At 44.6% G+C, this 15,127-nt stretch overlaps 1 protein-coding gene across 11 annotated transcripts in view; it reads left to right on the forward strand.

Moving 5' to 3' along the window:
• Positions 1-15,127, forward strand: part of LOC135279919 (protocadherin alpha-C2-like) — a 179,108-nt gene that overhangs the window by 120,082 nt on the left and 43,899 nt on the right. For 2 of the 11 annotated variants that reach the window (XM_064387496.1, XM_064387501.1), the window contains exons 1-2: positions 7,144-10,369; positions 10,541-10,570. The exons of 8 other annotated variants lie outside the window; for them this stretch is intronic. In XM_064387496.1, the coding sequence (XP_064243566.1) occupies positions 7,883-10,369; positions 10,541-10,570 (2,517 nt within the window). In that variant the 5' untranslated portion in view covers positions 7,144-7,882. Of the gene's footprint in view, positions 1-7,143; positions 10,370-10,540; positions 10,571-15,127 lie in introns of those variants that run through there. One more of the 11 variants, XM_064387499.1, reaches the window with a different exon arrangement.

A 15,127-nucleotide genomic window follows, 5' to 3' on the forward strand; every position in this document is an offset into this window, starting at 1 on the left:
AGAGCCAACCTCCCATACAGCTTTGGAGTGGAGATGTGGAGAGAGTAGGAAGAAATTCTTCCCTGTGAGGGTGGTGAGGCCCTGGCACAGGATGCCCAGAGCAGCTGTGGCGGCTCCATCCCTGGAAATGTCCAAGGCCAGGTTGGACAGGGCTTGGAGCAGCCTGGGACAGTGGAACGTGTCCCTGCCATGGCAGGGGCTGGAATTAGATGAGCTTTAAGGTCCCTTCCAACCCAAACCATTGTAAGTGCCACAGAGAAAGAAAGGACTAGAAAAAAATTTGAGCAACAGGAACACAGCTTAGATACATTAGTTGTGCATCTGAGCTTTCTACTTGTGTCTGGGACTGCCTGGGGTGGTTGCAGCGAATGTGTATTGGAAGGAATTCCTGTCTAGGGAATAAGCACAAAGCACTTAAATCACATTTAAATTGTCACACAGGACTGAAGTTGCATGTGGGTGTGCTTTGGTGAGAGAATGCTGATATTCCAGCCCAGTTAGAGGTTAATAGGTTAATGCCTGCTTCAGCTGGTGCTTTGAAAATACCAGGAGGCAGAGTGGCACCGGTGAGACTGGTGAGTCTGGGCTGGGTTCTCTCTCCCTCTCTCAGTGAAAGGTCTGCAACATTTTAGAGGTGTTAAGGATGGATTAGGCAGGCTTGTAAAAGGAAGTTGCAGTGAAAGCATCTCTGAATAACAAAAGCATGAGTTAACTGTTCATTACAAGAGCTAATCCTGTTAGTACCTTAGCAGGGCAGCTGCTGAGGAAAGGAGATCTTTCACGTTGTTTTGTGGCTCTGAACTGAATATGATTGCCCAAATACAGGTCTCAATAAATTAGGCATTGAAATCAAAATTTAAGATATGCTTTTATGACTTAAATTTATCATTCTGTTGCTTGATGTACTTTCATGAACTAAGAGAATTCACGGAGATGTTATTAGGAAATGGAACAAACCTGGAAAAGTCATTAGTGAGCAGGAGAGCAAGAAAGAAAAGTGAAGATGAAGGTGGAGAAAACTCCAACCTCCCAAAAAGCAAAATCTGATCCAGCACAAGGTGTGCAGGTTACAGTTAGAACATTGACAGTCAATAATGCCAACAGACTCAAAGGCAAACTCAGGTCATCATTAAAACAGTGTGGTTTCAAACCCAACAAATTGCCAGTTCCTTGTTAGATCCAAACCTGGCAGATTCAGGTTTAGGTTGTTAACTTCTAAGACACACTTTAGGAGTAAGCAGGGAGTATAAACAAAGCTAATAGATGTAACTCAGCATGTGTTTTCAAGAGAGGGAATACTTGGGTACTTGTACAGTCTTTAATAATACAAACCTGATCTCTTTTCCCTATTAAAGAGAGGCACTGCCAGGCTCTAAAGAAAAAGCCTTTGGTCTTTCTCAGCAGTGAAGAAGGTGACTGTTCCTCATATTACTCCTTGCTTGTACTTTTGATTCTTGCCCTCTATTTTTATGGCTAGGTCTCCATTTCCATTGGTTCTGTGCCACTGTTTGGTGCTTAGCTTCCTACTTATCTGAATTGTGTAGACAAAAACGAGGGGAAAAGGAGACCTCAGCATACCTTATCAGCATCATTTTGGAACACAGTGTATTTCTTGTATAGCCACAAGGACAAATGTAAAGGTCCTAGGATGCTGAGGGGAGAGAAATATGGAAAATTAACACAAAGGGAGAAAGTGAATGGACATCCTGTGGCTTATGAGGAAGGCACTTCTTAGGGAATGAGCACAGAAGTGGTTTTTAAAACAGAAAACTAAATTGAGTCTTCAGTTTCCAGGCAAATGCTGACTCATTTATGAATTCATATGTACACATTCAATTAAACATTCAAAGAAGTTTCAGGAGGGCCAGAGCTGCCTCATAGCCTTATCAAAGAACTCAAATTCTAAAGAGGGCCATGCAACACATGTGAATATAAGTATGGAGAAAAGCAGTAGCTAGAGCTGAGAAATAAATTAAATTATAATCACCTGGAAGAAACTTGACTCCAGTGTGCCTCACAAGTTCACTGAGGTGAAATTTAGTGGTACCTGCTTGAGCTGGAGAATCTCAGCCTGCATGGACAAGTGGTAAAGTCTCTGTCTCCAAAGAGAGATAATGGTGATAAAGGAAAAAACCAACCAAAACCTTCAAGAAAATATTTGGCAACACTTACAGGCTTGGTGGTGACTTTAGAAAAGTGAAAGTTGTTTTGTTGATGTCCACATTGTTAATGTCCTTTCATTTAGAATGGCACAGTGTGTGACATTATGTGCAGTAAATTACAAAAGCATTTTAAAGTCATCAGAAAAATATAGCAGAAGACAAACCGAATGAGTCAGACATATCCATCCTTAAAATTTAGACTAGAAGTGAGAAATGTACAAAATGTACTCTGGTGAGAGGGGAATAAAAGAAATTTTTTTCTATGCATCTTTGTAGTTTATCTCAATTGAAATTTATAACACCAACCCCCCTCCATACCCCAACCCCAATTTCTTTACAAGACGTTTTCTAGAACAAGCAAGTTACATTATTGCAAAGAAATTGTGACCTAAATACAAACAGGATTTTTCTGGCTGTTTAGCAGCCTTGGTTCCCATAACAGCAATGTTTTAAATAGCCTGGCTTCAGATGCTTGTGATACAAAAAGAAATTCTCACCACTTAGATTCCTACCAATGGGAAAGTGGATTTAAGGAAAGCCATGAAAGAACAGAGCCAATCCAGCTGAGCAATTTGGCAGAGGGTCTGTCTATTTCAAATATGGGAGAGGCAGGTTCCAAATGAAAAGATGACTTGTCAACAAGTAATTCAAGTGTGGAAGATGACTGGGGCATAGGAGCAAAGAAATTGAGTATAGAAATAAGTAGTTCACATTCCCTCAGGGAGGCATTTTGTAGCATTTTTAGGAGAAGTGGGAATCCCACATCCCCAAGAAATTCCATACAGAATGCAGACCTTTATGTTGCCACACCTCTAGGGAGTACCTTCCTGCTCAGTCCTTGAAGCATGGGAAGTCACCAGAAAAAGTCCTGTACAGTCTCCTTCAGAGAAGAGCTGAGGGGGTCCTCACTGAAGTGAGTAGGGTTGCAGAAGATTCCAGGAATCCTAAGAACATGAAGTGAAAGATGGGACTGAACTGAAGAAGTAGCATGAGTCCCCCTTAAAACACCAAAATGGTTTTTTCTATCAACTTCATAACCCATGGACTAGAAGATGATGCTCACAGGAAAAAACTGTATATAAGAAGCTGCACAAACTCATAATTCCCTTACAATTTATTGGTAATCTTTTCCACTTTGGTTGATGTAATCTGGCCTGTGACTGATGGATGTTCCTTTCTCTGCACTTGATTTAATTCTAAGTAAGGCAGACAAATTGCAGGCACCAAATACAAGCAGGCACATAGAGGAAATCGAGTTTTTTTCTGGAGAATGACACAAATTACCTGTTTATTAATGGCTAAACTATGGATTTTGTGGACTTGTCTCCATATTTGTTGCACACAGTTGTATCAGTAGGCTGAAACCATGTCTTTTTTATACAATACTCAAGCAATCTCATTGCTACTAAAAACCTATGTGCTGTGAAATCTGGAGCCCAGTGCTTGGAGCTGGTTTCTTCCCACCACTTTAGAAAGGACACTGAGTCATTGAATCAAATGTTTAAGGGACATGAGTTACTGAAAGTGAAATTATTTACAAAGAAGTGAAATGAATGTTCAGATGGAAAAACACCTTGGAGTTCTTCAGTTTACGTGTTGTATATCCACATCTTTCTGGTCTCTAATATGTCTTTCTCTCTCCTTTTGCTGTATGAGACTCAGAAATATCCAGAGGAAGGACTTTGCCTAGTGTTCTGCAGTGAAGCAAATTGAACAGAAATTTATTGCTGCCCGCCCAAGCAAGTTTATGAGATCCTTGTTACAAATTCATATTAAAAACATGACTTGTGTAAGTGTGATTTGAAATGAATGAACTTTTCAAGGGCCTAAATACCTACAGAGGTGTATCTGTATATAATTGTGTCATTACCAAGAGAATAATCTGCACAGACATGTTTCTGTGGCACTGCATCAGGCTGCTACTAATTCAGGAATATCTATATGTGGAACAGTTTAAAGGAAGACTTGCAGAGAAATGTGAGGATTTTCCATACTGAAATAGTTATATTACAGTGCCTGCTGGGGTATATACGTATCAATGTATAACTGTCTTGAGACAGATTTGATTTTCTTGTGCAGGACTTGATAAAATCAGTATTCTTTGCTGCACCTGTATGTTTGTACTTGGGCTATTTAATTTAGCCAAGCTAATTAAAGCAGTGCAGTTTTTGTATGTCAGCAAATAGCAGAGGTCTGTGTATATAGATACTGCAGACAGGCAGTACCCAATCACTCCAGAGGTTATCAGCTTTATCAGCTGGTTTTGCTGCAGGGATGAATTCTGATTCTCTTGCTCATGTGCATTGTTCTGAACTCAATGGGTACATTTTTCTTTAGTGAGGTTTGAAGGTGTTTCAAAATTTTAATGCTTAGATGAAATTTCAAGAAATTACTGAAAAGGAAAATTCTGGGGACAAAAGAAACTAGGAAGCCTCTAAAACTTGATTCAATTGAAACTGAAATTACATTTTTCTGTGTCTCAATTTTTGTCTATTACTAGAAAAATCAATATTACTACAGACCAGACCCTGAAGTATTTTCTCAATTGAAGTTCTTCCTGAATTAAAATCACAACCTGCAGGACTGACTCAGCATTAACACTGAAGCTGAGAGAAATAACTAAAATTATTATGACCATTGATGAATTTTATATAGATTTAAAAGGACCTGGGGAACATTTAATCAGAACAGAACACATTTTGGTATATCCCTTATCCACTCTATAGTCAGCATTAACTTCATAAAGCAAGCTTTTTGAGAAAGACTGTGACATTTGTGCAGTGCTACTGTAAATAAGCCGAGCTATAGTATCAATTTATACAATGACTATCAGAGTAATATTTTATTGGTGCTATAAAACTTACAAAAAAGGCAAGAGGCCAGGCAATCCTAGATCTTACAATTCTAAAAGTAGGAGGAAAATTTTCTAAGAACTTGAGGTTGAGAGACAAGTTTGATGGGAATGAACATATTATGGAATATGTGTATTACCTCTATTCAGTTTTATGTTCTGTGGTGTTTTGCAAAACTTTGGCTGTGCACAGTCTCAGCTGCCCACTGACACACAGGGTGAGAGAAAAGATGAACCGAGGCAATGCAAACAGTGAGGTGGGCCAGGATTTGGGGTTCATCAGCCCTGCCTTGCTGAAATACACTCGAGCAGAGCCTGAATGTCTACCACAGGTAACTCACTGAGGTCCAGACACAGAGAGAAAGGTTCCTTGCTGGTACTAAACGCCCCTGGATGTGTGATTGATGAGTTTTATTCACACAGAGTAAAATCAGCTTGTGGTAGAAAGCTGTTGCCTACAGAGACGAGATTGATCTGCCACCACCTCCCAGCCACGGGCATTGCCCATTTCCTGGAGAGTTTTCATTGTCATCTTCTTTAAGGCAGGGCCTTAGATGTTGCCAGTGTTGCTGGGGCTTTTGGCCTTTTATTGGTGTTCTGTATGTTTGTTAGAGGACTCTGTGGGTGAACACCTGGAGGTGTGGGGCAGAGATGATCTGTGGACTATCTGGTGAAATCATGGTGTGATTTTTGGAAAACTGAGGGTGTCTCTGTTCAGGCTTCTGTCTTACATGATGGCTGCAAGTTGGTTTGACACATGGCTGTATAGTCCATGTATGTTAGTGCTGCTATAACTTTTATTTTTATTGCAGTCAGCAGGGTAGTGGATTCTTTGATGGGTGGGGGTTTCTTCTGTTTTGCTTGGTGGGGGTTTTGTTGTTTGGCACGTGTATTTTTTTTTTCTTTTTTTGGTGAGACTGTCAAGATATTTTGTCCTGAATCTGTGAATATTGTGGTCTTGAGGGTGGGTACCTAGCCAAAAAATTGAAGTTAATTTTTTTCTAAGTGTTTAGCTGCTGGCAACTGGTTGAAATGGGCAATTTTCCAGTTGTTCTAGGCACTTGGCATCTCTAGATGCTCTTATTGGTTTGCACAGACCTACATTTATTCTACTTAAAAATAAAAACAGTGCTGGGTGGTGTCCTGGGGTGACAGGACACTTCCTTCAAAGATTCTCTCCCAAATTTGCCCTAAGCCAGGACAGGTGGTTTGACAGCAGTAATTGCAGATACTGGGATACTGCGTACATCAGAATAAATACAAGGGCAAATATTTGAGCCACAAAGATGGGCTGAGAATAAAGGAATCATCAGCCAAAATGGGGTAATGTTGTCTCTTCTGGTAGAGGTGGCCACACATAAAAGCTGATAGATTGGTAGCAGTTCTTAGTGGTGCTGAGTCAGAGTGAGGGCAGTTGTCCTCTGAGGTTTGTGCATCAGACATGTTTGAGTAAAAACATTAGAAATTTATAGTGTTCTCAAGGTGAGGGGTGCCCAGGCCAACAAAGGGCAATGAAAGAGCTGAATGTTGGGGTCACCCCTCCCCTTGATAGAACAGCTCAATCCACAGAGGATTTTTTGGATGTTCCAAAAGTCTTTATGGGGAAAGAAAGGGAAAAAAAGAACAGTAGGGAAAGAAACACTTGTAGGGAAGGAGCTCCTGAATTGGGTAGTAGGTGCAGCATAGCACATAGGACTATAGCCTATGGTTTGTCTCAGAAATCTCTCACTTTAGTGACTTAGGTGGTTTAAGTTCATTGTCTTTGCTGGGACTTTTGACATTGGGGTAAAACTCTTTGCAGGTGCAGCATCTCCACCCCCACTGCTGAGTTTGTTCAATTTCATGACTGTTTTTTGTCAGTCCTCTGTCACAAGGGGAGAGGAGGAAAAAACTCAAAGTGGAAAACAGATCATGTTCCACCTTCTCTGCAGCTGCACCTGATCACCTTGAGCCTGTGTATTGCATTGGATGAGAAACTGAGGCTCACCTTAAATGCTCGTAACTCATGGGTGTGACTTGCAGAATTCTCTCAGCCGAGGAGAAGTGGCAAGCAGCTCAGGGGTGCCCATAGAGGTTGGGCAGGGGGATGGTGCTGCAGCAAGGATGAATCTCCGAGGGACCAGAGGGGCAGGTCTCCAAGAAAGAGGTCGTCAAACCCACTGCAGCAGCAAGCACACAAACGGCACCAGACCTGGCTGGAAGCCCATTTTTTTTTTTTCGGAGCTCTGCGCTGATTTAACCCTCTCCAGCGGACGTACTTCAGCGCTGCAGCAGCAGCAGCAGGTCCACGAGTGAACGCAGCTGTCAGCTCCCCCAGCCGCCCCCAAAGCTTCAGCAGCGAAGCCGGGGCGGGGACGAGGAGCGGCGGCACGGCACGGCACGGCACGGCACGGCACGGCGCAGGAGCCGCGCCCCTCCCGGCTGGGCGGCCGGCGGCGCCGGGGTCCCGGGGCTCGGCGGGGCCGCAACACGTGGGCGCGGGCGGCGGGGCCGGGCCGGGCCGGGCGGGCGGGCGGGGCCGCCGTGCCGCTGTTCCCGGCCCAGGTGCTGAACCCGCGCCAGCCGCGGCTTAGCGCCCACCCCCGCCTCCTCCCGCGCAGCAGCTGGAGCGCGAGAAAGCGGATCCGCCGAGTCCCGGTCCCTCCTCCTTCCTCCTCCTCATCCTCCTGAGAGCCGCCGGAGGGAGAGAGGTCGGAGCGGCCGCTTGGCGCAGCCGGCGAGCATGGACCGGGCGGCGGCGGGGCCGGGGGCGGCGGGCGGCTGCGGCTCGCCGCTTGCATGAGGCGGCCGGGCGGCGGCGGGGAGTGAGGCCGGGCCGGGGCCGGGCTCGGCGGCTCCGGCTGCTCCCGTAGCCACCCCCGCCCCGGCCATGGCGGCGGTGCTGGGCCCGCTGCTGCTGCTGGGGCTGTGCGCCGGGCGGGCGGCGGGCGGGCCGCTCCGCTACTCGGTGCGGGAGGAGCTGCCGCACGGCGCCTTCGTGGGCAGCGTGGCGAGCGACCTGGGCGTGGATCCGCGGCGGCTGGCGGCCAGGGGAGCGCGGATCACCTCGGGCAGCGGCCGGCAGTACCTGGAGCTGGAGCTGGGCCGCGGGGCGCTGCTGGTGCGGGAGCGCATGGACCGCGAGGCGCTCTGCGAGCTGAGCCCCTCCTGCTTCCTCAGCCTGGAGCTGGTCATCGAGCAGCCCATCGAGGTGCACAACGTGGAGGTGGAGGTGCTGGACATCAATGACAACGCGCCGCGGTTCCCCCGCCAGGATTACCGGCTGGAGATCAGTGAGTCTGCCGTGCCCGGGGCCCGTTTCCACATTGAGAGTGCCCAGGACCCCGATGTGGGCACCAACTCTGTGCAGAACTATCTGCTCAGCCCCAATCGCCACTTTGCCCTGGACCTTAAAGGCTTCCAGAGTGGCAGCAAACTCCTGGAGCTGGTGCTGCAGCAGCCACTGGACCGGGAGCAGAGTGCCCTGCAGCAGCTGGTGCTGACTGCTGTGGATGGTGGGGATCCCCCCAAATCCGGCACAGCTCAGATCTCTGTGCGAGTTGTGGATACCAATGACAACCCACCTGCCTTTGACCGCTCCACCTACACCGTGAGCCTTCTGGAGAACTCCCTGCCTGGCACGCTAGTGGTCAAACTCAATGCCTCAGACCCGGATGAGGGCCCTAACGGGGATGTGATCTACTCCTTCGGCAGCTACACCCCCCAGAAGGTGAGACAGCTCTTTAGTGTGGACCCTCATTCAGGGGAGGTGCGGGTTAATGGCACTTTGGACTATGAGGAGGCATCCTCCTATGAGATCTATGTACAAGCCACTGATCAGGGCCCTGTCTCTATGGCTGGGCACTGCAAGGTGCTGGTCAACATTGTGGATGCCAATGATAATGCTCCTGAAGTGCAGCTGACCTCTCTGTACAGCCCAGTGCCAGAGGATGCAAGGTCAGGAACTGTGGTGGCCCTGATGAGTGTCACTGACCAGGACTCAGGGCTGAACAAGCAGGTGAGCCTGCGCATTCCCCCCGGCCTCCCCTTCACTCTCAACTCCTTCAAGAACTCCTACACCTTGGTCACCCAGGGCAAACTGGACCATGAGAAAGCAGCAGCCTACAACATCACAGTTACTGCTACTGATTCTGGGAGCCCCCCTCTGTCCTCCCAGAAGGTGATCCATGTGGAGATCTCTGACATCAATGACAATCCTCCACGCTTCGAGGAGCCTGTGTACTCAGTTTACATCCCTGAGAACAACCCCCTCGGAGCCTTCCTGTGCACTATTAAAGCCACTGACCCAGATGTCGCCAAAAATGCCTATGTGTCCTATTCTCTACTTGATGGAGAGATTGAAGGGCTACCAGTTGCTTCCTATGTCTCCATTAAATCTGACAGTGGCAACATGTATGCTGTCAGGTCCTTTGACTATGAGACACTGAGGGAGTTCCAGGTGATTGTCCAGGCTCAGGATGCTGGGGTCCCACCACTGAGCAGCACTGTCACTGTCTACATCTACGTGGTGGATGAGAATGACCATGCTCCACAGATTCTGTATCCTACCTCAACCAACACTTCCGCAGCCCTGGAGATGATCCCACGCTCGGCATATGCTGGATATTTGGTAACCAAAATTATAGCCATTGATGGGGACTCAGGACAAAATGCCTGGTTGTTCTTCTACCTGGTGCAAACCTCAGATCCAGGTTTGTTCAGGATAGAGCTCCATACTGGGGAGATTAGGACTACTCGCAAGCTGGGGGAGGACAGCACACCTACTTTCAACCTGACGGTGGAGGTGAGAGACAATGGAGAGCCATCGATGTCCTCATCAGTAGCCATCACTATTGCTGTGGTGGACAGAGTTTCCAAAATCATCCCTGATAGAAGAAGACACTTTAAAAGCCCAAGCAATTACTCAGAGGTCACTCTTTATCTCATTATCGCTTTGAGCGCCGTCTCCTTCGTTTTCCTTTTCACAATCATTGGGCTTTCTATCATCAAGTGCTACAGATACAGTCTGTATGGGAGCTCCTGCTGTGCAGGGTGCTGTACGGTCAGAGAATGGAACTCTGCTGAATTGTACAAGCAGGCCAACAACAACATTGATGCTAGATTGCCCCAAGGTTTAAAAGTGCAGCCCCATTTCATTGAAGTGAGGGGCAATGGGTCTCTCACTAAGACCTACTGCTATAAGGCCTGCCTGACTGCAGGATCAGGAAGTGACACTTTCATGTTTTACAATACCTGTGGCCCAACAGGAACTACTGGTCCCTCTGCAGTGGTGACTGAGAGGCATCTGACAGGACAAAGTGGGCAGAGTGCACAAAACCTGATCATACTTAGAAATGACTCCATTACTCCTAATGAGGTGAGGCTACCTTGGTAAATGGTCTGCACAGTGCTCTGGGCAAATCTGTACTCAGGCAGAGGTTCCAGCTGGAAAACTCAGATGAAGCATATTCCCTTAGGGGCTTGCTGACACTCAGCTCTGAAACTTGGTCATAATGAATTTAATCTGTGCCATGCATTTTGTTTCTAGGTAAATACTGAGGCTTTCAGGGTGCAGTTGGTAAGTTCAGTATATGCATCTGTTGTTTGAGATTCACCTCATTTTTGCAGCATATGCTGTACTGAGTGTTGCATCCTTCCCTGTCTAAAATTGCCTGCTGCTACAGAGTGCTGAGGAATGACACATCTAATCTTACAGTTTTGATGGGAAAACTCTCATTGCGGGAGAAAAAATAATCAGTGATTAGCCTTGAAATCAAAAAGTTACTTTATGGCAGTTATTGATGTTTGCTGCTTTGCTGTCTTCCCACCTAAATCTGTTGAATTTAGAAAAGCATATTATTGCAAGGATCTTGCTAATGTGAGTGTGTTTTAGTTGTCTAAAAACTGCAATCCCTCCTCTGATAATGTTAGTTCTACCCAGTGCTGCATTTCATGCTTTCTGGCCTCTGACAACCCAGTGATATCTTTGCAGAGAATTACAGCAAGAAACCATCTTTAAGTTACAGAGTGACAACTTCAAACCTGCTGGGTTCCTATTGAAAATTATTTCATACCTATGGTTTGAGCAGCTGTGTATTAACCTTTGCAATACTTTCCCACAGTGATGAATTAATGGTTGCTTTATGCTGGTGTGCAGGAAGCCTGCAGTTGGTGTGTGGTTTGCATGATCTGTGCAGTTTCCTTTTTACACATGTTGGGACTGAACTCAGCAGCACTCACAGGAGAGACTAATTCTGGTGCACAAAAGGAAAATCTTGCCATTGCTGTGTGTTGTTTGTATCCCATAATTGTGGCAGGTGTAAGATCAGTTTGTGCATTAATGTGTGCTATGCCCCAGACAGGGGAGAGTCGGGGAAACAACTGGTGGGATAGAAAGGAGCCTGCCTTGCGTATTCCTGCCACAGAAATAGTACTCATTTATTTATTTATTTCTACTTTTTCACGTATGAAGATGTTAGCATATTTAGCAAGTGGTTTTTGTTGAGCAAAGATGTCCATATCTTAAGGGCCAGCAAGTCTTCCTTAAAAATGCTTTTAGTGAGTAATGATCATCCATTCAACATTAATCCATTTAAAATTAATGCACTGTTTTTCTGTAAATCACAGTGGCAGGATACAGGGGAAGTACTTTTTCTCTGCAGTTTTTGTATCTTAACATTTTTCTGAGTGTAGTAAAATGCCTGGAATGTGTTTGATATAGGAGGGAATATGGGACATGCTCTATAAGCATCTATGCTGAGGAATCAGAGAGTGAAACACACACTTTACAGCTGATTTTTTGGGTGGGAGGTGTGCAAGAAGAAAAGCTCTAACTGAAAATTACTTCACTTTGGGTGCAAGACAAGTAGGAAATCAGTTTAACAAAGAGATTCCTATCACATTTTGAGACTCACTCCATTGAATGCAAGGAATTAGAAAGCTTTGATTACCAGCAGAGATCAGGCAGTGGCAGCAAAGCCAGCCCAAACTTGGAGTACAAAAACAGGGAAATGTAGAGAACAAACTACTGTGTAGAACAAACTAATGAGTGCTGCCTGTGTGGAGTTGTCATCCAAAAGGGGAATCAATTATTGAATTCGTTCTGTGTGATTTAAACAGAGGTGAAGTTCTGACAAGTTCTACTCATCACAAATTCTTTACTTCCTGCTTCTTAACCTGTCCTGTGGTAGGACATTCTATAAAGATGTATCAAGGCCATGTGCACATGAGGAAATGGCTAAATGTAATGGCACTCACTAATTAGTAGTTCCTAGCTAATTACACATTGAAAGTCACATCTTTCCCCTGTTTCAAGCTCAGCATTTGCACTGAAGATGCCATCAATTGCTTAGCAACCCTGAATTCTACATTTTAAGGATAATGATCTTTGCATTATTACATTTTCAGAGAACTGTGTTTCTGTTTTTAGTTAAAGTGAACTTTGAATCAGCCTTTAAGAGCCTGTGCCTTCACTTGTGAGGCATAGCAAGGCAGCATTGTCCTTGCACCAATTTACAAAGTCAGTCTCTGATCTGTGTGTTACTTTTAGATAATGTGAACAAGTCCTTTCTTTTTTTTTCTTCCACACAGTTTTTGGAAATGGATTTTCTTCTGGTTGTTCATTGATGAGGATGGGACCAGGTGAATGGGTTTGCTATGCACAGATAATCATACCTAGGGTTTTACATTGGCTAATATTTTTAAAATGTTGTTTATACACTGAGAGGAAAAATATTTCCAAGTTATTTGGGATTAATCTCAGTAACATTTGGGGCAATAAGTCTTAGTTCCTTTCCTATTTACTGGTAAGGTCAAAGATGCTAACAATTACACCAAGTTGTGACTGACTGTATTGTGCCATTAGCAGGGCACAGCAGAAGTGCTAACAAGTGCAATAAGGTTGGATAGGGGCTTTTTTGTACCTGGTGAGGTTCTCACTCCTGTGTGGCCATTCCTTTTGTACTGCCAGTGTTGTGTTGGTGGAATGGAAGCTTGTTTCTGCAAGATAGCTGCTCCTTCTGTGCTCACCCTGCTTACCTGCACAGTCCTTTATGGATTGATAAGTATGACTCAGACCAAGGGTGTTTTGTAAAAGAGGAAATGTACTAATGCAGCTGCACAGAAAATCCTGGACATGGTTATTGCTGTCAGGAGGCTGGTGATAAGGGTAGCAGTGCGGGGTTAATGGATATTGCTCTCTCATCAGATAACTGCTGCAGAGGGACCAGGCAGGCAGTGTAGGCAAAATCAAGGATAAAAAAAATACTGTGGCTTCATTTCTGGTGCTGTGAGTGTTATGGGCAGCCTGGGCTCCTGTCTTTTGAAAGAGGGGTGCACACTCTATGAAGAGGTTGTGTGGGAAGTTGTGATTTTGTTACTGGGCACTGCTGCAGTGATGATCTGTCATTTTCAGGAAGGGTTTCAGTGCTTTAGTCTGGAGTCTGTTTCCTCAAATTCCTGTGAAGATGCTGAATGATGTCTGGATAGTGTCTGGTCCTTGGTTTTTCTTTTAATCTTTCCTATTTTGTTCTTACATCCTGTGCACTTAAGCTCATTTCTTGTGCCTTGCATCTCATGACAGCCTTTTCCTTTCAATGCAGGAAATAACAATCAAACCAAAATGTTTTAACAAGAGTTTTCTGTCCCAGAAGGCAGACTGGGATAATTAAGACATTCTTAATTATCAAGTTGGGATACTGAGTAGAGCTGAACTCTTTTATATTATACATTTCCTTGTACCCTTTTTTGTGTGGTGAGACATGTGGATGAAAAAATATGATATTTCATGTGGTGGTCAGAAATAAAGTGTGTTGCCCTATGGACATTTCTAAAGAAAGTGGAAAAAACTGCACATTGATGGTGGTAAGACTCAGGAGATCATTGGAGTTTTACAGCAGAGCTGTTTGCTCTGCTTCTGTCTCTTTCTCTGTGTTTTTCACTTCAAAACCAGCTTGCTAAACACATGGAAAAAAGAAAGCCACACTGGAGTTGAACATATTTTGATACTGCTTTAAATGCAAGCATGTTTTGAAGTGTCTAAACCTAGTTACCCCAGAGCACTGTTTGTAGCAGTCTGTCCCGGAGATTTCTCTCAGAGGATTTAAAGGTATTAATGGTGGAATGTCTTACAATCTCAGTTCAAGAACTTAAGCCTTTAAGAAATTCTCCAGCCCTGCTGACATTGAAAAGGTTAACTATAAATGTTTGTTCTTTTGTTTGATGGCAGTGTCTGAGCTAAGCAGGGACAGTGCTCTGTGCTTCAGGGCACTCAGGTGCCGTGTTTGAGGCTTCTGCTGTGCCAGCAGAAATCTGCATCCAAGATTAAGCAGAGGTGTTTTCCTCCTCTTGGAACTCATTAAATGTACTTTACAGAAGCACTTGTCTGTTCCCTTCACCTCAGTTTTCTCAGAGTAGGAATGCAAATGAACATTGCTAGACTTTGGGCTTTTGAATTACACCCTTTTCCAGTTTCCTTTTTGATTTCTTGAATGATAAACACATTTTTAAAATAGTTTGTTCTCCACATCAAGTTAATTCTAAACATTTACAGAAGGAAAGCAGGAATAGAAGCCTCTGTTTCCTCATACCTGTCAGCATTGTCTGACTGGAAAATAAGCAGACCCTTACGTGGTTAGAGGTTCTAAAAGGCTTTTATTAATGCTTCAAAGCAGATACATTTGATAAATATACCTTATGTCATTCTGCTGTGCATTTGTGTGGAAATCAGAATGAAGCAGGATGTTTTTAGGAGACACAGCATCTGGTAGCTGTTTGTAAATATTTGATTCATGCTTCTCTACCTCAAGCAGGTTTTGTTCTAGCAAGCGCTGAAGTGAAAGGTAGTGTTTGCATTGATCCATTGAATATGGGATCAGGGCAATATTTTAAAAAATTAGAAATTTCTCCTACCCCAGGGAGAAATTCTTACTGTATTAGGTAAAAAAGAGAGCTGAGGAAAATGTTTGTAACAATAGATTTCCAACTAAATTTATTATCCACAAACCAATGAAACAATTCTTCAGTTAACCCACTTGAAAACAACTGTGTGACATTTTGCATGAGCTCTCTTGCTCCTAAGATGGCTCTGGTTTACATTATACATTCCCATTATCACACTTCCCAATGGGGTTGGTTG

The sequence above is a fragment of the Passer domesticus genome, chromosome 13, assembly GCF_036417665.1.
Source record: "Passer domesticus isolate bPasDom1 chromosome 13, bPasDom1.hap1, whole genome shotgun sequence".
In the NCBI taxonomy this organism is placed as follows: Eukaryota; Metazoa; Chordata; class Aves; order Passeriformes; family Passeridae; genus Passer; species Passer domesticus.